Source organism: Lacerta agilis, chromosome 7, assembly GCF_009819535.1.
Source record: "Lacerta agilis isolate rLacAgi1 chromosome 7, rLacAgi1.pri, whole genome shotgun sequence".
NCBI lineage: Eukaryota > Metazoa > Chordata > Lepidosauria > Squamata > Lacertidae > Lacerta > Lacerta agilis.
Genome location: NC_046318.1, coordinates 65774322 through 65801397, shown reverse-complemented (window position 1 = coordinate 65801397; position 27076 = coordinate 65774322). Strand labels below are relative to the sequence as shown.

At 39.4% G+C, this 27076-nt stretch overlaps 1 protein-coding gene across 9 annotated transcripts in view; it reads right to left on the bottom strand.

Annotated features, from left to right (window-relative positions):
* The window catches only part of RIMS2 (regulating synaptic membrane exocytosis 2), a 355451-nt gene that overhangs the window by 46952 nt on the left and 281423 nt on the right, over positions 1–27076 (bottom strand). Inside the window, exons 34-35 of one of the 9 annotated variants that reach the window (XM_033155715.1) lie at positions 2618–2790; positions 529–789 (exon numbers count right to left, since the gene is read on the bottom strand). The exons of 5 other annotated variants lie outside the window; for them this stretch is intronic. In XM_033155715.1, the coding sequence (XP_033011606.1) occupies positions 529–789; positions 2618–2790 (434 nt within the window). Of the gene's footprint in view, positions 1–528; positions 790–2617; positions 2791–27076 lie in introns of those variants that run through there. 3 more of the 9 variants (XM_033155721.1, XM_033155718.1, XM_033155719.1) reach the window with 3 other exon arrangements.

Below are 27076 nucleotides of genomic sequence, written 5' to 3'. Positions count from 1 at the left end.
TCAAACTAGTTCAAGACGCTGCATGCAACATTCAGTAGTGAATTTTTAAAACAATCAAGTATTATTGTCCCTACTAATGAAATGCCAGCCATTATGGAGGACATTAAAAAGCCCCTGGAAGAGTAACACATTGCACTCATTCTTGGTATTGCTGTGCGTGAAAATCAAACCACCCATTGTTAGAGTGAATATATACTGTATTATGTTGACAGCAGACTTTAAGAAAGCTCTGGAGTTGGCTGAAAATTACTTTCATGAGTGGCTGATTTGAGCCTTTGATGCTTGATTTGAACCAAGGATGACTAGTTCAGAACGGGTAAGCTATACAGCAAGCTATACGTGGCTATAATTCATAATTTTGTTTGCAAAAGCATTCCACTAAACTCAACTATTAAAACATTATGGCTGAAATTAAAAATAATTGCAGGACAAAGGGAGTATAAACAACAAGCTACTGCGAGTGATGGAGGGCAAGCAAGGAATAGGGTCAAGTCATGAGGGAAGCAATGTTACGGGGATCTGTTTTACCTGAGATCATCTTGTGAGTATCGCCTTTGCAAATCCTCTTTATTTTTTGTTTCTGTCCCTTCCTCAGTTTGCTCATCTTGGGTCCCTTCATTCTCTTCTGCTTCTTTGTTCTCCTCCTTATCACAGTTCTCTGTCACCTCTTCCCCTTCCCCTTTTTCATCAACTTGTTCCTCCTCCTCTTTTTTCTCAAGATCCTGATTCTCCTCCTCTTCCTCAGGGAATATCTCCCCCTCCCCTCCCTCTTTTCTTTCCTCACTTGATCTTCCAAAGTTAACGAAAATTGAGGAAGCATGCAAATAAACAAAAAAGAAGACAGAAGCTTGTTAGGGCGAGTGGACAGAAGCGAAACATGCATTCACTAAGGGGCAAAAGAAAATGAATTGACAAATCATACAACAAATGGAATTATGCCACGATGACAAAAAAGCATGCTGGTTAATTACTCGGCATAGTCTAGGTAATGATAAAGGTATAGTCACTTTTTCTAGGAGTAACTAAAGGGCAGATATATTGTGCAATAAGCTAAATAAAAATAAACAATACTCAAAATTTGTTCTTTAAAAATAAATATGGGTAGTTTCCTAGCAGTTAACCATGTATGTGCATGTGTGTGTGTGTATTGCACATATATGTGCACACATACGCATGGAAATTCAGCTTGCATTCTGCAAGCATACATGCACCCATTCCTGCTTGTCATTCTGAAAGCTGATGTAAGTATGAGAAGTGGAAATGAAATTTTCACAACCCACCATCCATTCCGTGCTAGATTCTGCTAAGAGGCAGTCACTTCTTTCTAGTCCACTGCCTCTGGAGTTGCTTGAAGGTTACTGATGCTGAGTCAGCTTTCCTAGCTGCTACTGCTAATCTTTCCTTCTCACGAGAGACTGCTTGTTTGTCAGCAGCACACAAGCAACTTATCCTTTGGAATGTCTAGCTCAGGCTTCCTCAAACTCAGCCCTCCAGATGTTTTTGGCCTACAACTCCCATGATCCCTAGCTAGCAGGACCAGTAGTCAGGGATGATGGGAATTGTGGTCTCAAAACATCTGGAGGGCTGAGTTTGAGGAAGCCTGCTTAGGACTGTCTAGCTATTATAACAATGGGCCACTTTATATGTTACAACAAGTCACAGTTTCAAGCATTGTTCTTGGCTTCCTCTCATGGCTTGTTGAAAAGAGATACAAACCACAAAAACTCATTTGCACATATCACTAAGCCAGCACGCTAGTTAATTTCCTCCCTGGTCAGCAAAGGAGAAACCCCTCAATCACAACTTACTCCTTTTTCCCTGTTACTTTTTAAAAATACATTTTTAAAGCACACAAGTATTTTATGGCAATCCCAATCTTTAATTGTGGAGTTGGCCACCCATGGGCCAATGTCTAAACTACAGACCTATGGTTCATAGCTCCTTAGTTGGTTTGGAGGAATGTGAACACTTGTGATCAGCTGCACATGTTTGTGTAATCTTCCTTTTTTGACAGAGGCTATATATTACATTGTGCTGTAGGCATGCCATGAACATGCAAACATTTCATGTTTTCCTCACCACATCCATAGTAAGGTCATGTATGTACTAGATCTAGGTTGTATCTATAGCTCCATGACGTAGACTTATCGAATGCAGCAACTAAGATGTATAAATGAATTTCCAATATCTGTAAAGTACAATAACTGACTTTAAATACTGCCTTGAATTGTCAATAATAGGTTCATTTTCAATCCAGGAAAACACCCCACTGTCACAGAAAACTAGCGTGAGATTTTGAAAAATCTTTTGGGAACTGTGTTACTTGAACCACCAAGAATTGGTGGAAAGTTGATCTGTAGTTCAAAAAACAACCTTGTCAGTCAGAGCTTTCCAAACTTTTCATGTTGGCGACACACTTTTAGACATGCATCATTTCCTGACACAGCAATTCAGTCTTACTAGCAAACTGGAGGTTAAACTAACCCCTTTCCAGCCCCAGGAGGAGCAAAGGGAGTGTTCGTGCGACACACTTACACACTGCAGTCAACACTCTAATGTGTCGCTACACAGAGTTTGGAAAGCTCTGTTGGAAGTGGCCAACTTTACAGTTTCTTACCTAATTTTCTTGTTCCCTCTTGGTCTTTCTGATTGTACAGACATATAGCTAGTGCTGCTGAAGCGGGAAGCGCTACTGGTCCTCGATACAGCTGACACGTCGCTTACATCGCTGTCTGAAGACTTGTTAGAAACATTGTCAGAGCCTCGTTGAGGGTCCCGCCCTGGTCGATACTGTAAAAATGAGTATACAGATGAGTGTACAAATTTAGTCTATGTAGCCACAGTCAAACAACTGTTTACAACTTCTCTGTACCAGTACTGTTGCTGCCAGTTTCACAAAGCTCTTGCAGAATAGGGAGGATTCTATTTATTCAGCAATTACAGCAATTGCAGAACCTCACACAGAAATTTATGGCATTTTGTTTACTTTAAATATTCCAGGAGTGCTTTTCAAAGCGCTCAGAATGGCTTCAATAAAATAAAAAATGCAATTCAAACTAAAACATGTTGAATGATATAATAACAGCTAAATGATCCATAGAGCTACTACTTCTTATTTTTCCTCCCAGAAACAGATTTAGTCCTTGTGCAGAAACCCTGAAAAACCTGAAATGTGTGGGATATGCACTACAATGAAAAAACAGTTCCAATGCATTTACACATTTAACCCCCTAAATGCAAACAAAATGTCAGTACATAATAAAGGGCCTATGGTGTTTTTAGGTAATTATACAGCGTTTCATCAACACTTCCATTATACAAAAATAAATGTAGCTGTGGCAATTCTTTTTATTTTTTACATTTTTAAAACTTTGTGCACCACAGCATTTGTGTAGCACAGCTTCAAGTTTTATACACTGCTTCTATGTCCATGCTAAATGCATGATCGGCACTCAGTAATTCAGTGTCTTCGGCCACACAACTTCAATATTCTTAGGAAGTGCCATATTCTCAAAAGAGTATACAGGCAACTGGAAATATATTTTGCCAACAAACTGATCTCCTTACAGGGTCCATAAAAACACTGCCAACTTCTTTTTACAGTGAGGTATAATAATCAAGCACCACATGTGTCAGTGGCGGTCTCTGGACTTTCAAATTTCAGTAGCACCCTGTGCGATGCCAAAATTTGATGCTCTTGTGCTCTGTTCTAAGTCATTGTTGTGATACCCCCTGTGGTGCCCTCTTGGGTCAGTGCCCAGTGCAGACGAACTGTTTGGGCTCCCCTATATCCACCTCTGCATGCGCCCAGGCACAGGTGAAGCAACCTCAACCAAAGCTTGATTTAATTTGGTAGGGACACCGGAGCCAGCTCAAACTGCTTTCGGGGCTACATTCAAACTGTGAGCTGCCAGCGAAACAACCCTGCCCAACAGCAATGAAAAACATAGCTTGCCTCTCAAGGGTCACCACAAGTTCTTTTGCTCCTAAAATAGAGCTTCATAATGTTTTGCTGCATAAAGAATTTGGCTAAAGAATCTACCTTGGATGCAGATTGTGATGAAGGAGAACAAAACATATCTATAATCCAGGGTTCAGACAACATGTTACGGTACCCAAACCTTGGCTGTACCATATAACTGAACTAAAAGGAGCAGGGAGGAGGAACAAACCAGCTGTCATTTCCTCCCTGGGAATCTGCATGTTCATGGTAAGCCACGGTCTGGATTAAGCATTACATGTGAATACAATCTGTGACTGCCAGTTTTATTTAAGGGTATAAAACACTGTGTCTCTCAAACACAAATGCACACATGCAGCTTGTTATACCCTGTTTCTTGGGTTTCTTCAGCCACCTATTCTTTATGCCAAGTGCTAAAACTTAAGGGTGGAATTCAAAGTCACATTAAGTATCTTGCTACATTGGCTCAAGGAATTCTGCTTGTGCAATGGAACACCCCCTCCTCCTCTCCTTGACCCCCGCACTCCCTAAACCTGTTTTAGGGGTTCATCTAACTCTTTGGAGCAGATTTGGAGAAGGTTCAGTGTGTAGGCGGAGGTGAGGAGAAGGGGGAAAGTTCAACTGTCAAGTGGAATTCCTTGCACTGTTGGGATGTGGTAACTGAATACAGCCCAATGGGTAGAAAATAGAAAACAGAGTTAAATAAAGCAACTATATTTAAGGTTGCAATTGCTGGCCATGGGGTGGGATATGTTGCAATTTGATATAGCAATCTCAAGTTTAAATCCCTACTCTGTAGCAGAGCTCATAGGATTCTTTTGAGGAAGTCATTATGTGTGATCCGGCCCAATCGCCTTCTAAATCTGGACCGCAGACAGTCCGGGAATCAGCGTGTTTTTACATGAGTAGAATGTGTGCTTTTATTTAAAATGCATCTCTAGGTTATTTGTGGGGTTATGGGAATCCGTTCATTTCCCCCCTCAAAATATAGTCTGCCCCCCCACAAGGTCTGAGGGACAGTGGACCAGGCCCCTGCTGGAAAAGTTTGCTGACCCCTGAAGTTTACACTATGACACTATTCATGTAACACAACAGGGTAAAGTGTGTATGCAGAATAGAGGAGGAACATAGTAGCAGGCAGATTCTACCCATTCATTGAGACTTCTGCATCAAATTTTTAGGAATGCAGTTTGTATACAGTAGGCTCTCTCTGCATGATTCGGAAAGGGCTGTGCACGTACAAGTTGTATGCAGCAAATAAGAGTTGCTTCTGCTCCCCCATGCATGCTTTCACTCTATCATTTGGTTGCATGACTCACAGCTTAAATGTCTGAAATGACTCCACTGAATAGCACTGTTTATGAGGAGACATTACATTAAGTTGTAACTGCGGTGTTAGGACATGCTAATCTCTTGGATGACTACATTCTCAGGTTTGCTGTGAAAATGAAAAATATAAGCTGCTCCAAACCTTAGGAAATGGTTTACATGTGTAACAGAATAAGGTGATGGAATCCAGAGGTAGTTGGGTGGGCTGTACCACTATAGCTGCTCCCCCACACAGACCCATTACCAAGCCCATTTAAAGTTGTTAACACATAAGCATATATATACATATATACACACATATATCTATATCTATATATCCCTGAACAACTTGGGCTCCTCCCAAATCAATCTGCCCAGGTGTTAAAATCAGCCAGCAAGGCTCTGTTAGCAGTGCCCCTGCCCCTGTGATTAGAGGGGAGGCGACATGTGAGAGGGACTTATTGGCATTGGCCCCAGGTTGTGGAATGATTTCCTCTCAGGGGCATCTTGCGCCATCACTGTATACTTTCTTTGACAATTGGTTAAGGCACACCTTTTTGCTCGGCCTTTGCTTGAGTGGATATGCTCCATTCGGTTAGCTTTGTAGTTTTACTTATTATTTTAATATAGCATATACTTGTTTTAATTGTGATATTATGCAACCCACCCTATAACCGTTTGGATGGGCCCACAGGTAGAAATAATAAATAATTTTCATGCAAATAAAAACAAAACAAAAACCCATCTAGTGCATCAGGAAGAAAGGTTCTAGACCAGGTTCCTTCCTCCTATGCCACTTTTCAAACACAAGGCAGGGGGGGGGCATTAAAAACATCACCTCGACTAATAGGGTCCACTCTACCACTTGAGCTATTTATTATCCCATTCTCACATCATTTTGTTCTATGAACAAACCAGGCCTAAGTCGTACTTTATAACTGAAAACATAATTGATGTTTGTCTAATACAATGAAGATATATATCCCATTTTAAGACTATCCTATAGTATAGTAAAAAAAAAAAAAAAAGGGACGTGGATGGCGCTGTTGGTTAAACCACAGAGCCTAGGGCCTGCCGATCAGAAGGTTGGCAATTCGAATCCCCGCAACAGGGCAAGCTCCCGCTGCTCGGTGCCTGCTCCTGCCAACCTAGCAGTTCGAAAGCACGTCAAAGTGCAAGTAGATAAATAGGTACTGTGCTGGTGGGAAGGTAAACAGTGTTTCTGTGCGCTGCTCTGGTTCGCCAGAAGCGGCTTTGTCATGCTGGCTACATGACCCGAAGCTGTACGCCAGCTCCCTCGGCCAATAAAGCGAGATGAGTGCCGCACTTGCATTTGCCATTTTACCACCCATTCAGTCAGGTTGGAGAGCTCCTTTTGGAGCTTTTGGCAATCTCTTTTTGTTTGAACAACCCTGAACAATTTAATATAATTAGCAAACGTGGCCACCTCACTGTTCACTCCTAACTCCAGTTCATTTATTAACAATCTGGTTAAAAAGCACAGGTCTCAATATGGATTCTTGGGGGGACTTGACTTTTCACTTGTCTCCATCCTTTGCTTCCTGCAACCCATTCCTGAGCCATAATAGAACCTGTTCCCTTCTTCAACTGCAAAATTTACTGAAGAGTCCTTGGTGAGGTACTTTGTCCAAAGTTTTTTTTTGAAAGTGCAAGACTACTATGTCAACTGGATCACCTCTAGCTGTATGCTTGTTGACACTCTCAACTCTAATAGTTCATGAGACAGGGCTTGCCCCTGCAAGAAGTCATGCTGGCTCTGTTTCAGTAAGGCTTGTTCTTCTATATGCTTGGTTATTTTATCTTTGACAATATTTTTATCAGTTTTCAGGGGACAGACATTAATCTATACTGGCCTGTAATTTCCCTCCAGATGTGCCTTCCAAAACTCCCATCATCCATGACTATTGACCATGCTTTCCGTGAATAGTGGGGAGTTGTACTCCAAAACATCAGGAGGTCAACAGGTTGGGAAGAGAAGACCTGTTTTAGACCAAACCCTGGTGAAAAGTACAATACTCTCAGTGATAACATTTTTTCACAGATAGCATTCCCGATATATGTTCTGAATTTGACATTTAAAAAATTCTTTCACCTCCTAAATATATATTAGTAATGTTCTGAAGCCAGCAGTTACTACCTGTAATGAAATCTGACCATCAGCCACTATTTCATATTCCAGTTACAAGGCACTTTATCTCTCTCTCTCTCTCTCTCTCTCTCTCTCTCTCTCTCTCTCTCTCTCTATATATATATATATATATATATATGCAGTTGTGGTAGCAGCTACTACATATTTAATGACAATTGTACTTGAAGAAGCACTTCCTGCTTTCTATTAAAAGTAGTTTTGTTCTTTATTTTTAGATGGCATTTGAGCTCAAGGTATACTGTTTCATGTCTGCACAACATTTAAAGCAGAACTTGCTTTCTCTCTCCACCTACATATAACAGATGCCAAAATTGTCGAACCTCTCTACTAATTACCATTCAAGCAAATGGCAATGGCCCAGTTCTACAAGATGTTCCATTTGAAGATCCTGGCATAAGTTCCATTCCTAATAACATATTGTTATACCAGGTTCAGGAATGAACTCGAGAGTTATGGTGGGGTCTACTCTTTGTGACGAGTTTAAATGCTGCATTTCAATTGCGATTTTTCATTATTTGTCATTGGATATGAAATTATATAATGGCAAATATACAAATTCTGAAAAAAATGATGATTGCAGTTAATGAACATAGTTGCAACAGTTGCTAGAGCACCCTAATACATACATACACAATTTTATTTGTATGCTGCCTTTCCACAGTTAAGACATGAAAAAAGACATAATTACAAGCTGAATAAAAGTAAACAATAAAAAGTATCAAAAAGTACACAACCAAATTGAAACAATATCCATATAATATACTGCTGCTGATCTCCTAAGGCTAGATCAGTTAGGCATTCAGTTGTGTGAGCAGCAGTATTTTTTGGTGGTTTCCCAATTCCTTCATCAACACACAGGTCTAGAATTTGTTAATGGTATGCTATAGTTGTTCATATATTTTGCATAGTTTTATGTGAACATGGATGGGCGTGGTAAGTGGCTAGGTCAATGGTATTGTCATTACTCTTTATTAGCACTCACTTCCCTGCAATGGGAAGTGTAGGAATTATAGTTTAGCCAGGCGCTGGCATACCACGCCTTTCTGTTTAGATAAGAATAATTAATATACAGTGTTGGCATACCACACTAAATTAGGTAAGATACAGAGCTTCATTTGGCATACCATTTGGCTCTGTGGGCACCAAGTTGGGAAACACATGTTTAGGCAGAGCAGGAGAACAAAGGAATAGGTGGAAAAGTACTGGAGATCATGAGGTGTTTAGAGGAGGGGGTGAGTGATAGAGCTGTAAGCATGCATCTGGTACTAGATGAAGGGAGGAAAAGGTGTGTTATTAGGAGGGGCTTTCCATATTAGGTATCAGAAGGCACACCTTTCCTTATTTGGTCTTTGGAGTTCTCTGTGTATGTTAATGTTTAACTTAGCTGTGAGTTTTCAATAAAAGGAGCCCCCTAGAATGCTCTGGGCGGCCTTCCCTTCACATCATCCTGTTCATCGCGTCAGTTAATTTCCTACAAGCAACAATATCTAATATTGGTTTTAATATCTAATATTCCATAACAACATCTGGTGACCGGCGACGTGATAAGCTGAACACTCACTCAAAGGCAGGGTAAAGCCTTTTGGATCCACAGCTCAAGAGCTCCCGGTGAGTATGCAGACATTATTAGGAATTCAGGTATAGAAGCATGCAGAAAGTTTAGTCATTAAGATTTTTAGTCAGGCAGGAATTCAGGAAGCAGTTCTCATAGCTAAATCTTTTGTTATGGGATGTTTTCATGCAGGGATGTTATTGAGAAGATGGGTCATTCATTCAGTAGATTTCAAGGCACCCCCATCAGATTTCTCACTCCCAGAAAAAGGGGTCTCTCCCCCTTCGCTCTCAAAACTGCAGTTAGAGCCTCAGAGAGATTATTTGCTCACAGGAGATTGGAAACTCACCCCTCCTCCTGTGCCATTAGTCTCCGAGGCAACAGTTTTGCCAGCTAATTCTCCAGGAGCAATTAGAATGGGTTTTAGGACAGAGCAATTGATAGGGAGGCTTACTGCTACAGAACTTGTTTCATGGGTTGTAGATGCCCAGGGGCAAATTCGGTATCAATGGGCTCCTGTATCTTATCAGGTTTTGAGAGAGCAGAGGACTAGCTTCCTGGAAACAGGCTTGAGTTCTTCTTTTACACAGGGAGATCCTCTGCTCCCAACAGAAGGGGATGTTAACCCTTCGCTCTCAGATTTGCATGTAATAGCATTTCAGAGAGCTAAGTCATCAGTTTCTTCTCTAAAGGAGTCAATGAGAGCTGAGGCACTGAGATTCAGGAAAGGGTTAAAAGCAGAGCTTCAGTCTTTCCCCACTATGCAGGTAGGAGTGTTTTGAAAAGGCAAGGAGGAAGCAGGGCAAGCAGACAGCTGGCAGGAATTGTTTAAGGGAATTCTGTTTGTTGGTTTTGATATTATTGTTTTTGTTATTGTTGCTGCTGCCGGAAGCACATGGTAGCCAAACCCCCTTTGCTACCTCTGTTTTGTAATACCTGGCCTTTTAAGAAAGTTATTTTGAAAGTCTCTGCTTCAGGCAAGCTTAAAGTAGCTTGGAGTTCTTTTTATGCAGAAAGTTTAAACTGGATGCAAGAGAGAGAGGCTGGGTGCCACGTGGGCTCCCCATAAAGGAAGTTTGCAGGATTACTGAGACAGGAGGAGAACAGGTAATTAGAAAAAAAATTGTCCATCTCAGATTTAGGAAACGTTTTTCTGTTGGGCAATGCAAATGAGGGTGGCTGAGAAACAAAGGCAGCTTCCCCCTCCCCTTGTGCTCAGCGAGTGTGAGTGTGGGGGGGAGGGCTAGTTTTGAAATGGCATGGTTTGGCTTTTCCCACGTGTTTGAATCTCTTTGTTTGAACTCCTCTTAGATTTCTTTTAGACTTCAAAGTTTTTGATTGGTTGCTATTAACTGAAAGGCACAATCAGAGAAATTTTCATTTTAGGGGACCCTGAGGCAAGGCAGAATAAGGTTTGGGAAACCTTCCTTTAAAGAGATTGCAGGATAGGTGAGAAGGAGCTTATTGGAATGGTAGTGTAGGAATAGAATTAATTAGGAAGATAGATTTTCCATGGGGTTGTTATTCTTATGCCATCTCAATTAAAGGGACTCTTGCCAAAACATATTTATTAAATGGCAGGTCTTTTTGAGGTATGCTAATCTCTGCCAAGCAGTGGCCCCCAGATTGGCCCACTAAAGAATCAACTTTAGTCTGGGGTATCTGAGGAACTCAAAAAGCACATTGCAGTCCTTCCCATTCATGTTAACTTGTGGGGAAGGGACTTAATGAAGCAATTCAATGAAAAGTTAGTAAAAAGTTAATTGTAGATGACTAGAAGAGTTTAGTAAAAAGTTATTTATAGATAATTAGAGAACAATCATAGGTCTTTCTAAGCTCACTGCCTACCTATAGCATGATGTTTTACAGACCCTATTTGAGAAAAACAGTTACAGCATTTACTCAGGAGAAGTAATTAATTCTTAAAGCATTAGCAATTAATCATTTTAGCCTTTCATTAATTTTTTGTAAATATCAGGCAAGTAAAGATTGTTACAATGTGGTTTTACCTAATCCTAATTTGATTACAAGCAAGCTTCCAAGTAATTTGAGTATTGTTTTTCACCATTCCATTGTGTAAAATGTTTTACCACTAGGCATGATTTGGCACAGGCTTTGAAACGCCACCTAGAGGTTTATCTGGCGCATTACAAGAGTTTTGTACCTGGATGGCTGGAATAAATTTTGAACAATTTGGCTTAATTTTAGTTTGCAAATTACTCCTGAAAAAAGTTCAGCTGCAGAAGTCATTCTTATATTTGGACTATAAACATATTCTCATTCACAGATATTTCAAATTAAGGTGGCAGATTCTCTTTTCTTATTTTCAGTTATTCTTTTCTTTTGTTTGAAGCTTTGAGATTTACAAGGAATCCAGCAGAACTGGTTTTTAGCAGACCTTGTTGCTTTAACATCAGTAACACAGGCAGTATTTCAAAGGGTTAATGCCAGGATGGCACAGCATTGTCTTTAATCCTCATCTCCATAGCTGGCCAACAACAGGAAATTCAGAAGCACAGGCAGCAAAAGAGAAAAGTTTTTTGCTAATTTAGAATAGATTTCTCTAGTGCATACACTAAGTTTTATTGTTAATATTGTAGTATATTTAAAATTAGATAAAGAAGTAAAGTTTTGATATTTAGATTTAGTTGATATAGTGATCCCTCTGCCACTGAGGGAATAGGAGAGAATGGTTTATTCAGTTGCAAACAGTTTTAACAGATTATGTGGAAAAGATTTCTTATCATATTCTATCAGATCCTCATCTGTTTGCTTTTGATCTAATTAAGTTTATTCTATAATTGCACAGATGCTCTTATAATTTTTTATTGATCGAGGTCCAAGGATTAACTGTAGTAACTTTAGCACTTCAAGAATTCCTAATGCAGAATATTAATATTATTTTAGATAGTATATTTGTCAGGTTATTTGCTTTTCTTTCAGGATCTATATCACACCAAGCATAGCTGAAAATCTTTTAAGTTTGTTTCTAACATGGCAACAATTATTACAAGCATGCAGTTGCCAGCTTTATATTGCTCATATTAGATCGCACCATGGGCATGATCACCAACATGCAAAAGAGTTGGAAAAAGTTTCAGCTTCTTTAGAACATGCAACAGCTATCTTACAGCAGTGTCTTCAATGTTCTCAGACTGCACCATCATCTTCTACTGGTGTAAATCCCAGAGGGTTTACAAGCAAATGTAATTTGGCAACACAATATTTTTCTTTTGTTTTCTTTGGACGCATTCTCATTATATTTGGACAACTCAAGAAAGGAGAAGCCACAAGGCAAGTTCTCAAAACCTGCTTACTGTAGTCATAATTTTGCAGAGTTTTGTCAACAATTGGAAATTTATTACTAATTTGGAATATATTGAGAGATTTCACAGCACCTTAAAGGCTGCTTTTGTTAAAATTAAAAGGAAAAAAGTGGAAATGGTTTCCCCGCAAATCAGGAATGGTAGCTAAAGTTTCTAAGTTCTAAATTTAAACATCACAAATTTATTTAAACATTATAAATTTATTAATTCAAATTTATTAGCTCCAATTGGAAATCATTTTGGCCAAATCCCAAACCACAGGGGAAATGGGCGGGGCTACGTTTTTGTGCTTACTTTTTCAGATTTAGTTTGGTTCCAGTTCACTGCGTAAACAGCCCACTGCGTGAAACCATGGAAAGATGGATTGGTGTCAGGATACAATGTTCCACCTGACGCCCAACCTAGCATCACTGCAGATCCAGGATCCAAGACTCGCACTCAAACCCGATGCTCAACCTGGCTGCACTACAAATCCATGACCCCCAGAGGGACCAGAATCGCGTGTTGCTATAGCGTTCCAGATTCAAGACCCACAGAGAGCCACTACAGCATCATCATGTCACTTGGGGAGAAATCAAGGCTCTCTCATCACACCATGGCAGCTTTTACTTGTCTACCACTAACTCGTTGCAGACACATGAACATAACAACATTAATGTGTCAACAACATGTTTATAGAAGACACCACCCCTCCGTTGAGGAACAAGTTTATTTTGTTGAACTTTTGACACAGACATTAAGATATTGAGCCCTCACTTTCTGAGAGACTAAAAAGTATTCTTATTGCTAATTGTTTCATTGTTTGATGCAAAGTTTATATAGGGTTTTATATAAAGTTTATGTTTGTATGTTTCATATGAAAAGGTTTACAAGGTTAATGCAATTGTTGCACAAGTTTTGCCTCATGACATACACATTATGCCCATAAAAGCGGCATTCCTTACCCTCTCACAGAAGTGACTTTCCACGCTTGACACAGATATGTTGACACCCTTGCTCATCTAACTGATTTGGCCTTTTGCATTTAATAAATTAAAAAGGGGGAGATGTAGGAATTATAGTTTAGCCAGGCGCTGGCATACCACGCCTTTCTGTTTAGATAAGAATAATTAATATACAGTGTTGGCATACCACACTAAATTAGGTAAGATACAGAGCTTCATTTGGCATACCATTTGGCTCTGTGGGCACCAAGTTGGGAAACACATGTTTAGGCAGAGCAGGAGAACAAAGGAATAGGTGGAAAAGTACTGGAGATCATGAGGTGTTTAGAGGAGGGGGTGAGTGATAGAGCTGTAAGCATGCATCTGGTCACGTACTAGATGAAGGGAGGAAAAGGTGTGTTATTAGGAGGGGCTTTCCATATTAGGTATCAGAAGGCACACCTTTCCTTATTTGGTCTTTGGAGTTCTCTGTGTATGTTAATGTTTAACTTAGCTGTGAGTTTTCAATAAAAGGAGCCCCCTAGAATGCTCTGGGCGGCCTTCCCTTCACATCATCCTGTTCATCGCGTCAGTTAATTTCCTACAAGCAACAATATCTAATATTGGTTTTAATATCTAATATTCCATAACAACAGGGAAGTAGTAATATTCAGGACACATTGAACAAACAGAAAGCTGGGAATACATTTCAGAGGTGGGGAGGCACCATGTCTAGAGGCAGCATACAATTTTCCCCTTGGTTTAAATTATTATTTTTTCATACAGAACACTAAATTCAGGCTTTGGCCCACCTTTTTCCTGTCAAGATCCACATTTATTTGGGGTAACCTATTGAGCCCTGCATGCTGGTGGTGAGTGGAGCCACAACCAGTGATGTTCTGGAGTAAGTAACAGAGAATTTTTAAAAAATGTCCTGTTTCACTTTTTCACATGGCTACCACAGAGTAAACTCCCAGTCTTGTGCAGGTCTATTCAGAAGTAAGGCACACCAGGTTTGATTGGATTGCTCTCCAATAAATATAAAGTAAGGCTCCTCCCTACCCCCTTTTGTTAAAAGTACAACAGGACCAAACAGCTCCTGTTCTAAAGGGACAATGAACGGAATTTATTGCTTGAGTTTAGTCAAATATCATAGGTTGAATGTACGACCACACACAGGCTCCAGGATTTGCCTCATATCTGTGCATTATAAAATATTCCATTTACTCACTACTTTCAAAGCTCAAGGACCTAGAGAAACATATGGAAAACAGAACTTTAAGGTACTGGAAAGTATAGAAATAACAGAGAGAAAGACCCTCAGATGGAAGCTGAAACACACTAACAAGCCTAGTACTTCACATAGTGCCCAAAAGAAATCAGAGAGACTGCCACATGAGACTCCAGAGGGAACTACACCAAGTTTCTCCCTCCCTGCCTGTTCTGACAGCAGAGGGGCTCACTTCCAATGAGATGGGTCAGATGAGGGACATATTTTTTTTCCTGGGAAGGAAATACCAGAGAGTTTTTGCAACTTGTCCATGCAGTATAGGAGCTAAAAGACAAGTGCAGTAATAAATAAACTTGTCATGTTATTTTCATTCTTCATCAGGTTCAGGTCCTTCAACAGAGTCAATGAAGTATACAGCCTCATCAGAGTTCCTGAAGGACATATTTGTCCCATGATATCTGCACATTTGTATCACGATATCTGTCCTCCGTTTGATAGGGGGAAAGACTAGTTTTATTGACTAGTCTCTCAGCTCTGTTAAAACAAAATAGGAAATTCTTTCCAGTAGCACCTTAGAGACCAACTGAGTTTGTTCTTGGTATGACCTTTCGTGTGCATGCACACTTCTTCAGATACCAGGTATCTGAAGAAGTGTGCATGCACACAAAAGCTCATACCAAGAACAAACTCAGTTGGTCTCTAAGGTGCTACTGGAAAGAATTTCCTATTTTGTTTCGACTATGGCAGACCAACAAGGTTACCCACCTGTAACTGGAGCTCTGTTAAAATTTCACCTTTGGTCAGCAATTTCTTTGGCATAGTCTGGAGACATTTTAATTGAGATCTGGTTTTGACACCAGGTAAACTGCACTTTTCTTAATCCCAGAGCAGTTCAGAAGCATACAAAAACAATTATGAATGCCATGGATAGGTCTCCATCGGCTGTCAAGCTGCATAGGTCCCATCTGATTTTAGGCTTCAGAGCCACCAGAAAGGTCATGATCTTAAGCAGGTTGGTTTCAAATGAAATATGATTCTTCTTCCACACCAACATTTTAGAGATCCGGGTAACACACAAATTTTTCCTAAATGCTCTGCTTTCCAGGTTTTTTGTTTTGACCTGACTACTTTACTCTCTTCTGCAAGGGCAAAAAAAAATCTCACTACTATTGTAGTGCTGCTACCTGCACATAGAAGGCTCAGATATCTACTTTCTCATTTGCTTCATGGATGCTTGGAGGCTGCTCACAGCTGGTATCTTTGGTCATCATTTGCAACAGGAGAAATGGGGGAAATGTATTTTCCTCCTCAGAGTAGGCAATTATCAAGAACAGCTGGGGTAGCAGGAGTCATCACCATTTAATTCACCTTACTGCCTCTTGACAGATTTTTTTAAAAATATTTTTTTTTAAAATAGATGACATTAATTCTTGTCCAACCCACTTTGGAAAGCAAAGTCTCTCCAACTGCTTTGTTTATTATGTAACCAGGGCCAGAGCCTCTGAGTCTCCATCAGTAGGGTGGGAGTGGCCTCAGCACAGCATGCTAACCAGAAGGCCACACCCACTTTCACTTTACACTGGTTGCATAATGCAAATCCTTTTCTAAAAACATGGTTTGTTCAACAAACCCTGCATTCTGTCACATATGAGCAAATATGCCATGACTTATTTCTCCAAAGCTTGGTTCATTTTCTAGCTGCTCTTGCTTTATGCCTTTGTAGTTTGAGTAGTGTCTGAGGCAGGATGGCTCAGCAAACCATGGTGTTTCTGAAACTCAAGAGTTTATTTTTATAAAACTCTGCAGTGTCTATCTGTATGTGGTCTTTTTTTTTTTAAAGAAAATTATATCCAGTGTCAATAACTAAGTACAACAATGGTGAAAAATCTTGAAGGACACTAAGTTATGTGTAAAGGAGATCATTGCATTAATACCCTTAAGAATAAAATAGATCCTTCAAAACATTTTTTTGATGTTAAGGAAAGATTCCATTTTTTAAATCTACTGTTCTTTATATAAAGTTAAATCTTGCCTTTCATTACAATTTCCCTTGGGCATATCAGCAATTCCTGCTAAAATTTCAAGAACAGCTGGAACAACTCAGGGACCATCTGGCCAGTTTTTATTCCCCATAATGCAAGGACCTATGGGTAATTTGTGCCACAATTGTTCACAGCAAAAATGTGGGCTCATTTCTTTCTGGTATAAGACACAGAGGGATATTTTAATTATGAACAACTTAATAGACTTGATGAGGGTAGTGAAAGAGAAATAGGTAAACTAGACTTTATGGAGGGTGAAATGCTACATGAAATCTGTCAATTCCTGTTGAAAATATTGTTTGATAGATTGCACTAAACTGATTAAGTAGCTCAAGAGCATCACAGCACAAGTCAGCCCTTGAGACGGCTGTGGAAAGCTGCCTACACACACTTTGCATATGAGACTTAATTCAGCATTTACCACTAAAGATCAGATAGAATTGCAAGTCAGTGAGAGGCAAATATCATAAAGGGAGTGGCGAGGGTCACCTGACCATGATCATCACATCAATTGTCTGATGAGCAAGGAGGGGGCCACAAATCCTGTCCTTTGCACAGATAATTTGAGGAGAAGTGATGAGAGTCTGTGTATGTGTACATATGTGTGGCCTGTGTATGTGTTCTGCATATATTTATGCATGGTGTGCATGTGGGGTATATGCACCCACTGCTGGCATGAGGCTCCCAGAGGATGAATGTGGCACCTAGGCTGGAAAAAGTTAGCTATTCCCGCTGTGTTTTTATTTATTTAACAGAATGTATATACAGCTTGATGGTAATTAAACCTCTAAGTGGTTTATAAAACTGTAGTTAGACAGCCAGCTGGAGTCAAGGAAGAGGCCCAAACTCACAAAACACAAGAGGAAAGGAGTGGGGTGGGGAAGGTGGGCCATTTTGAGTTCTACATTTGTTGTTGGTAAAGCAGGAGACAAATATTAACTCAATTTAATGGTAAGGGCTACCATTATTGAAAATTGACATTTATAAAAGATTTACAGTGTCTGTTTACAATCATAATTATAATTTTAGCATAGTTCCCTCCCCCCGAAATTTCAAGGCAGATGTCCCCCAAGTAAGCACATCAGAAAAAGCAACATGAAAAAACAAAACAAACACCACTTTTTCAAAAACAAACAAACAAACAAACAAACATCAAGTGCCCTGTGTAAAAAAGTGACCATACCATCCCAGATCTAACATGGATGGGAATGTACATCGAGATACACATCACTCCAAAAGCAGCACAGTACAAATTAGCAACAGATGTGATTTGCACATCTGATTTACATAAGTGATTATTCATCCAGCAAATGCTATGCATGCAGAAATCTACTTCTTCATGCATATCTCCTGGGGACTGGGGCAAACATCTATGTCTTTCCTCTAAGCCAGCTAGATTGATCCTTCCCTCACCACAGTGACCATATATAATCAACAGTCTTATGTGAGAAAGCTAGGACAGTGATGCATGTACAGACACCATCCACATACCTGTTGCTAAATTACTTGAGAATTAGTCCTTCTACTGCCTTCCTTCCCTGTATTCAGGGAAATTAAAAATGATCCCTTTATGTAACGGTTTTTTGTGGCGGTGAGTTCAATGATTTAAAAATTCTCCTCCCTCGCTATTTCCTTCTCTTTTTCTTGCCTTTTTGATGATATGACCTACATATACTGTGAGCCCTCTAAGGGACATGAACCAATGCATACAAGCTAAGTGTTGTTAGCTGCCTTGAGACCTTAGGGTAATAGGACAGGAAATAAATGAAGAATGAAGGAATAAATGTAATTTATTTGATTATATCATTCTAAACATTATATCTCTAAATAGAACATAATGCAATAAAAAGCTTTCAGTCCTGAGCTTCCAAGCTACTGAAGGCTACAATCCAAATCTTCCTTATGTCAGACTATGGTGGGCTTAGATTTGAGTGGAAGGATTCCTCCACCTGCATCAGCTGGCTCACTAGGTCACTAGCACTCAAGGGACACTCGCATAACTCCACTGGGGCAGACCATCCTTATTTGCCCACCAAGCACTGAAATTCCCATTGGCAGAGTCCAGAAGAAGGTCCTGAAATGGCCCATTCTAAGGGAAGGGCTGAGCTGCCCTGGGGTCTGCTGGCTCACAAGCCACTCTTACAGCTGATGTCAGCTGTCCATGAAGGGCCTGATCCAGGGCTGAGTGCTGATCCAGCCCAATCTGCCCCACACTTCAACTGCCATGAGTGGCTGGGCCACAGATGCAGCAGTAGCTCTGCCATTCCACGGGGCCACGGTAGCACATTGGGATTGCTTTGTTAGCTATCAAGCCACTGGTATCACTATCATTTAAATATCACTATCAGCAAAGCAGTTGTAATGTACTTTTTTGGAAGTTGGAGTTTGCTTTACTTTTTCCAAAGGACTGGAACCAATAGGACAGGCATTACGATCATTTAGAAAGCTAAGATAACAAGAGGGTTTTTGCTGCACACCACAAAGAACAATTATTTTCCCTAATGCTATTTATTGGTACCCGATATGAGAGGAGATCTAAAGCAAATAACAGTGTTAGAATAGCTGGTGCTCAAAGAGCTGAGAGCTATTAGAGGTGGCAACCAAAAAACAATGGTGAGGTGTCAATATTGCACAGCTACGAGTGACATGGTCAATGAAAAGATCAATGGTGTAAGAATCTTTGTGAAGAGAAATAATGAATGAGCTGGACATTGAATGTCAAAATCTCATCATGTGAAGACCCCATCTGAACAATTTCTCTCTCACCTCAAAAAAGAAAATAGAAAAAGTGGAAAAGGAATGACTCAAGTGAGAGCTCTGTATGATTAGGCATTGGCTTCTGGGTTCACACAGCTACTGCAACAGACACTATGCACAGGATATTTTTATTTTATGTACTATGGACTGCATAATTAGGCATCAGCATAGCTTGCAAACTAGCCAGATTTCACTTGACTGTCTGGAGGTTTAATCTCCTTTTGTATATCCTTGCTGGCCATGCATATTGAGGGTCACTTGTTACCAAAATGTTTCTTCGGGTGAAAAGATATAATCTACCTGTCCTATCAGATCTCAATTTGACTTGGCAGGCAGAAATGCTCAGCTCTAGTAGGGTTGATAACCTTCTGGACCTATTTCATTTCATATACTGCCCTCCATCCTAGGATCACAAGGCAGTTTATAATATGCATTTCTGAAGGCATTTCTGAAGGCTCAAATAAAGGGACGGACTCTAGTGCCCAGGGATTCAGATTGCAGATTCTCATTGGTTTGGGTAATTTTGTATTAAGCTGCCATAACTGAAGTTTGGGTGCAACCATCAAGCAAAACCTCTAGTTGAGCACTTTATAGCATTCTAACCTTAAATTTGGAGTGAAGGAACAACTACAGTTGATTTAACCAGACACAGTTGTGGCTGTGGCACTTGCTAAAATCATTCCCATCCCTTCTCCTCCACCAGTAACATAACCTGCAAAATATAAGATGGATGGGTACAGTTGCTAGGAAGTTATATCTGTTCTGTGTTTTTGCTGGTTCTGCAAATGGTGCCTATTTGGAAAATGAACTTCAAGCCCACCTGCCTCTGTATCCACACGTCCACTCCTTTAAAATTAGTTTTATACTTAGTAGTTTCTGTGACTTTGGATACCATATGAGCAAAACACAAATCTGAAGCTGTTTCCCAACCATTATTTATAAGGTGCATGTCAAGGAGTGACCCTGGAGTCAGGGTTGGTCCATCCTACTTATCAACCAGCAGTCAGGCTGCTTGATATTGGATACATACCCAATGCCTTGGCCAAATCCTACTTATACCTATAATCAATAAAAGTTGTGGACTATTTCAACCCAATACCAATATCCTGTGTCTTATTCCTATGGTTAGTCCCTTACTGGGCTGCAGGAATCATGCTCCTGGGCATGCAAACAAGATATACATTACATCAACACATCTTCCCCAAGGCATTGCGATTTTATTTTCCTCTGATTAGAAACCAGATATGTCTGTCACAAAAGAACTCTCCCTGCCCTCTTCTGTACTTGGTATTTTACTTATATGGTAAGCTGGGGGAGAAATGCTTCCAATTTTGCAGGCAGTTTTTTTTTAAAAAAAGAAGAAGCAAAAACATGTGAAGCTTCAAAGCACTCCTATCACTGCAGAGATCCTGCTTCAGTTTGGGGCACTTCAAAAAGATCCTGCTTTGGCTTGGAAAATCCTGAAGCAGCCTGCTTTCATTCAGGATTTGCCTGCACCATAAGCATAGTGAGAATTGGGGTTGTAACTCCTCCCTCTCCCATCAGGTTGAAAGGAGAAGTTCAGGTGCCTTTGCTTCTGCTTTTAACTACAGTTTGTTGTTTTGTTCAAATCAACAAACTGCAGCTAAACTACGGTATAGTTTCATGCTAAGTTCAACAAACAAATGTGTACGTTATACTGAGGTATGGTTTAGCGTGACATGTAGATTATTATTTTTATTACAAAAGCATGGTTTTCATATTTAATATTTAAATAGTGCTTATGCCAATATGTAGGATTTCTAATTTTCACTGATCGTCTCTGCTGTTTTTCATAATGTTGGTCAACAAAGCCTCTTGATTTGCAGATAATTTTGTTCCATATCTACATTGGAGACGAATTTTCTCTGTTTCTCTCTCAAAATGATCAAAATAGTAATAAAGCATCATCTCCACATCTACAGAGTAAGAGTGACTCAAATCTGTCCTCATATATATTCTATCCTATCACTTAAGAAAACCCCAATCTCTCTGTAATAGTTCCATGCAAATACAGGAAAGTTACATTCTGCTACATTACAGTTTTACTGCAAACACAAGGAGCACAGGCCTACTATCAATAGGGATTCAAACATGAGACCAGTGCCAAGAACTATAGCTTCACAGTCCCAGGGGGAAACCTGTCATTTATGTGTCTACTGTATTCTCCAAATACAAAACTCTCACAAATTTGTTACTTTTAAAAAGATAAAGAAAAGGACACAATAGACACTGACAGCAAAACGTTGATAACATTGTCTTTTGTAAACTGTTTGGAGGACTTTAGTTTGTGTGTTATATAAATTCTGTTAAATAACATAAAGTAACAAAAGCACAAATAATATTTTTTCACATTATACGTAGTTCAGAGAAAACTTGTATATGTATATGTTTATACATATAAATAGTGTATATGTTTATTTTTCCAGAAATATGACTCCACTTCTATTAGAATTTTGTATACTTCTACACTAATCTCTAATATAATAATAATGGTTTCATTTCTAGTACATTCACTAATTTATTCATCCATTATTTCTGATGGGTATTGTACTTACCTTCCAGTATCTTGCCAAAATTATGTTAGCTGCTACTAATATACTTATGACAGATTCTCTATGCTCTCAAATTTTCATTAATAGTGCCAACAACACGGTTGCAGCATATCTAAAGGTTAGAGTCATGGGCATGCCCACAAAAGCTGTAACTAATATACATTAATCAAGTTGAATTTCCAATATTCATATAGATTTTGATAAAACATTTTAGTCAATCTCTCATTAATGCTGAAGGTATGAGATAAATGTAAATCAGTTTAAGGGTAAATTGATTAGATCACAATTAATAGGAGAAAAATAAATGGGAATTTATTACATATGTCCACAACCTATTTTGCCTTCATCCATCTTTCAAATTGCCTCAGCCACATTCCCCAGGCCTTACCTATTCTTATCTATCATTCGGTTTCTAAATGCATTCTAGCCTCTTCCTATAATCAATTTCCCTTCACAAAATCATTTCATTTTCCTATTAGATTGTTGATGTTTTCTAACTGCTTTTGAGAAGCATTCATGGCAAATATAAATTTGACAACTGACCCTCTCCTACCACTTTATTCTTAGGAAAATACATTTCTTGTCATCCTCTTACAATTTTCCATTGCTACAAAATAAATTTTATTGCTGCTAAATAATATTGCTGCAGCTTTGGTTATAGTTGTAGTTTGTGCTGCATATGTTGCTACTCTGAAAAGTATAATTTCCCTGCTCCAGTCTCAAAATGGAAATGTAAAATAACAAACTTACAGTGCAATCCTATACATATCTACTAAAAAATAAGTCCCATTATGTTCAATGAGAACATACTGTACTCCCAGTGAATGGGTAAAAGATTACAGCCTAAATAAACAGTGTTGACCATTAAGATGTTATAGTTGTGATTCTTGATAGTCATGGATCTGACTTGGGGGAGGTCTTCAGTGAATGTTAATCTTGCAAATTTCAGACTCTTTTTTCCTGAGTCTTATTAAGCTAGCACTCAATAACTTTGATCGCTTAAGGTAAACGGTGTGATAAACATAGTGTGCCAAAGCTAAGATTTTTCCCTCATCAGTGAGTTTACTCTACCAGTCAGCTCATTACAATTGTAGGATACCAGCTTGAATACCAATTCCATTTTCAGCAGTACTGTAAGTGGAGGCCTACCAGTACTGTATATATATTGCTGCCTTTTCCTTTCCTACTCTTCATTTTAATATACACTGAACAATTTCCTTAGTAAATTGCCAGAATCAATTAGTAATTGGATAACAAAGACAAAAATGTATCTATCTAATAAATAAATAAATATGTAATCTCCAGTTGCCAGACAAAACATATAAGGGCATATAATTTCTCTTGGCTTTGAAATACAACTCAATTACAAAAGAGCTACTCTTATGATGATGTATGCCCCAGTCTAGCAATCCAGGCTAGGTGAGGGCTCCAATGGACACACAGAGCTGAAAGAACAGTCCAATTAATTTAACTGGAGACAGAGCTTTGGTGTGAACAGAGATAAATGTATGGAGCTGTGCCTCCCTCTAAAGTGAATGGGTGAGCCAGCATGCATAAGACCTGACGGCAGATAGAGAGCACTGGTATGGGCAACAATGCATCTAGATATATCTGCCGTCCACCTCTGCTCCAACTGTTATGGATGCAATTCGTATTCCCCATTTATATATTAGTTTGTGTTGCATTCATGTTTGATTTGATTATATTATAAAGATTTTATGATGCACTTCAAGATCTTGTTATCAAGTTGTCAAGCTGAACATAAATGTTGGGATAAATGAATAAATAGTGGCAGGCAGCAATGTAAGGCCATATACCAGTACTCAGAAGGACAGACTTCCTATGACATTTGTTCAAGATAGGACCTGCAGTGTTGAGTTGATTAAACTAATTACAACAACAATTAAACTAACTACAACAACAAATTAATTGTAGTTTGTTAAGGGGGCTGAGAGTTGTTAGGAAACCCCTATTTCCCTCACAGAGCTACAATTCCCAGAGTTCCCCACGAATAGGGATTGATTAGCACTCTGGGAATTGTAGCTCTGTAAGAGTCTAACAACTCTTAGCACTCTTAAGAAACTGCAGTTCCCAGGATTCTGCAACTGTTTAAAGTTGTATGATACTGCTTTCAATGTATAGTGTAGATGGAGCCTTATAAAGGCAAGTCAGGGAGTCTGAGCCTAAGCATGCTTCCTTATGGTAGAATGCCAATGGAGCTCTTGATGGCAGAAGATAGAGCATTCTTGGCTGCACGAGCAGAATGACTGGCAGTGCCGAGGCAGGGGGCAGAAAGGAGGATTTCTGCTCAGCAAGCAATGAATGGCTGCTGCCTTGTGGTAAGAGTGGCAGCAGTGGATTAGCCTCAGCTGGTGCCAGTGGCGAGTTCTCCTCACTTTGCCCTTTGTGTGTTGTGTTGTATTTGTGTGGGTTTGAAAAGGAGAGCTGGTTATTCTATTTTGTTTACGTTTATATATGTGTGTCTTGACCTGAGTTGGCTTTCCTGCTCTGTGTGTATGGCTATGTTGTCAGGTGGCTATGAGAAGCGTCTATGTGTGTGATTCTGAGAGGGGGGAAATATGCATTCCAATCCTTATGTGCATATTTTTATGTTCATATTTCTGAGTTGCTACTGGGAAATATGAATACAAGAATTGCATTTATTAATTCATTCCATAAAATTCAAACGACTGATCAGCTAATATATCTTTAACTGAGTGAAAGCCCTGGTTTAGGCTTAGAGTCCTAGCAAACTACAACTCAACCTAGGAGGGATATTTCCATTTGTGTTTTCACTTTTTATATTACCAACTGTGACACTTTGATTTGTGCATAAGAAGAAGAAGAAGAAGAAGAAGAAGAAGAAGAAGAAGAAGAAGAAGAGTTTGGATTTGATATCCCGCTTTTCACTACCCAAAGGAGTCTCAAAGCGGCTAACATTCTCCTTTCCCTTCCTCCCCCACAACAAACACTCTGTGAGGTGAGTGGGGCTGAGAGACTTCAGAGAAGTGTGACTAGCCCAAGGTCACCCAGCAGCTGCATGTGGAGGAGCGGAGACGCGAACCCAGTTCACCAGATTACGAGTCTACCGCTCTTAACCACTACACCACACTGGCTCTCCAGTGTGAAATAGAAATAGACTGAAATAGAAGTGAAGTAGAAGTCACTTCCTAGCGTTTGTTGATATCTTTGCCTACATAAAAGGAAATCTATTCTTAGGTGTCTGGTGTATGCATACTGCATTCCTCAGCAAGAAACGTTTGGAAAACTACCAGCGCCAGATTATTTAGAACATACATTCCAACATAAGGAAATTATTGGACATTCCAAAATATGCTCTTAACGGAGACGTAATTTCATTCCAAGGACCTAAATATTTACTTATTCCTTTTGTTTGTTTTGCCTAAATGACATTCTTATTCATATACAAAAGTGTGAAAGCTATTTGTGACAACAAGAAGATGGGCTGCCTCAACAGAGATAGTTTCTAACAGAAGTCCAGTGGCCATCCAAAAGCAGCCCATCTTGGCTGTGAGTCCTGGAAGCTCCTGAAGGCCTTTTTCCAACTGACCTGGGAGGGCAGGGCCCTGACTGTGGCAAGGCTGTTGAACAGACTCTTGGGCTTGGGGTGTTGTTTAGGGAGTTGGGCTGGTGTGGGTTTGTTGCTGTTGTTGATATTAATTTTTTGTATCTTTATTTTTAGATCTTATTATGTTTCAGGTGAAAATTCTTCATTTTGGTTGTGTAATTTTGGATGGTTTTTTTATTGCTACTTTTGTTATGTTATGTTTGTAATTATGTAAATTTGTTGTAAGCTGCCTTGAGCATGTTTCTAGCTACGGAAAGGAGGCATACAAATAAAATGATGAATGAATGAATGGGATTAAGCCACAGCGCTCTAGCTCCAAACTTTGAAGCAAGAGAGCTTTGCAGCTCCCTACTCATTGCAACAGCCCATCAAAAGACTCCCTGAAGTTAAGGTCAGTTGAAGAACATGCTTGATACAAACTCTTTCAGGACTAGATATTAAGAAGGCTGAAATTGTCCAGGTTACTAATCATGCTTATTGAGAAAGTTTTGTCTTTCAAATGCCTGTGAGTGTGGTTTGAGGCACCTTGACCAATCTTTTTAGCAAGCAAGTAATATACAAATACGGCAATGACTTTTTCTTTTTTAGCAATACATCGAAAGTTTTATCTAATAAGATGCTACTCCAATTACCAATGGACGTTAAGTAATGCTCAATAGTAGAACATGAAGTACAGTAATTTTCCAATGGAATCATTGGAAAATGCAGTTTCTGATAAAAGAATAATTTTCATGTCACATGAGATTAATAAAATCTGTCATAATATGACACAATCTATTTATTTTTGGTAACTTAGAAAGGCATATTCCAAGAGCAATAAAAATGCTATAAACCTATATAGAAATTGACACCCCCCCCCCAAAAAAAATAGCAGCACCTGAATCCACTGATATGGCAGCACCTGAAGCAACCCTCCATTAATGTGCCTGAAATCTATCTGTTCTTATTAGTAGTACCTAACTGTTGTTTAGTCGTTTAGTCATGTCCGACTCTTCGTTACCCCAAGGACCAGAGCCCATGGAGTTTTCTTGGCAGGGATACTGGAGTGGCTTGCCAGTTCCTGTCCCTGCCAGTACCTAATAGTGAAATTCTATATATGTCTTCTCAGGTGTAACACTAAACCATGGCTTAGCACTCTGTGAATGAGTTATGGCTTGGGTTTGGCTGTTCTTTCCTCCCCTCTCATATACTACAGGAAGATGACTTTGGTTGTGCTTGCTTTCCATTTCCCCCCAAAACAGCTTGCAATTTCACCCAAGCGTGGGACTGTGATTTACAGTAACAATGATGAAACATACTGTAGCTTCAGAAGTCATAATATGACTTGTTTGGAAACTGACCATAGCTGGTGATAAACCATGATTCTGGGTTTTGATGCAATGACAAGCTAAGATTAAGGGAATTTGAAACTGCTTCCAAAGCACTCCTTCCCACTACATGAAAGGATAAATGTAAAAGCTCAAGTCTCACTGCAGCTTATTCCCATAGCATTAAGCATGGTTTATCATTACATCTGAACATAGTCAATGAGTCCAGTGGGACTTAGTTTCAGGTAAAGTATGTATAGGATTGCAATCTTAAGATTTAAAGCTTTGTGAAAATCAGAGCTATACTGAAAACTTTATTGTATTTTATACAGCATAA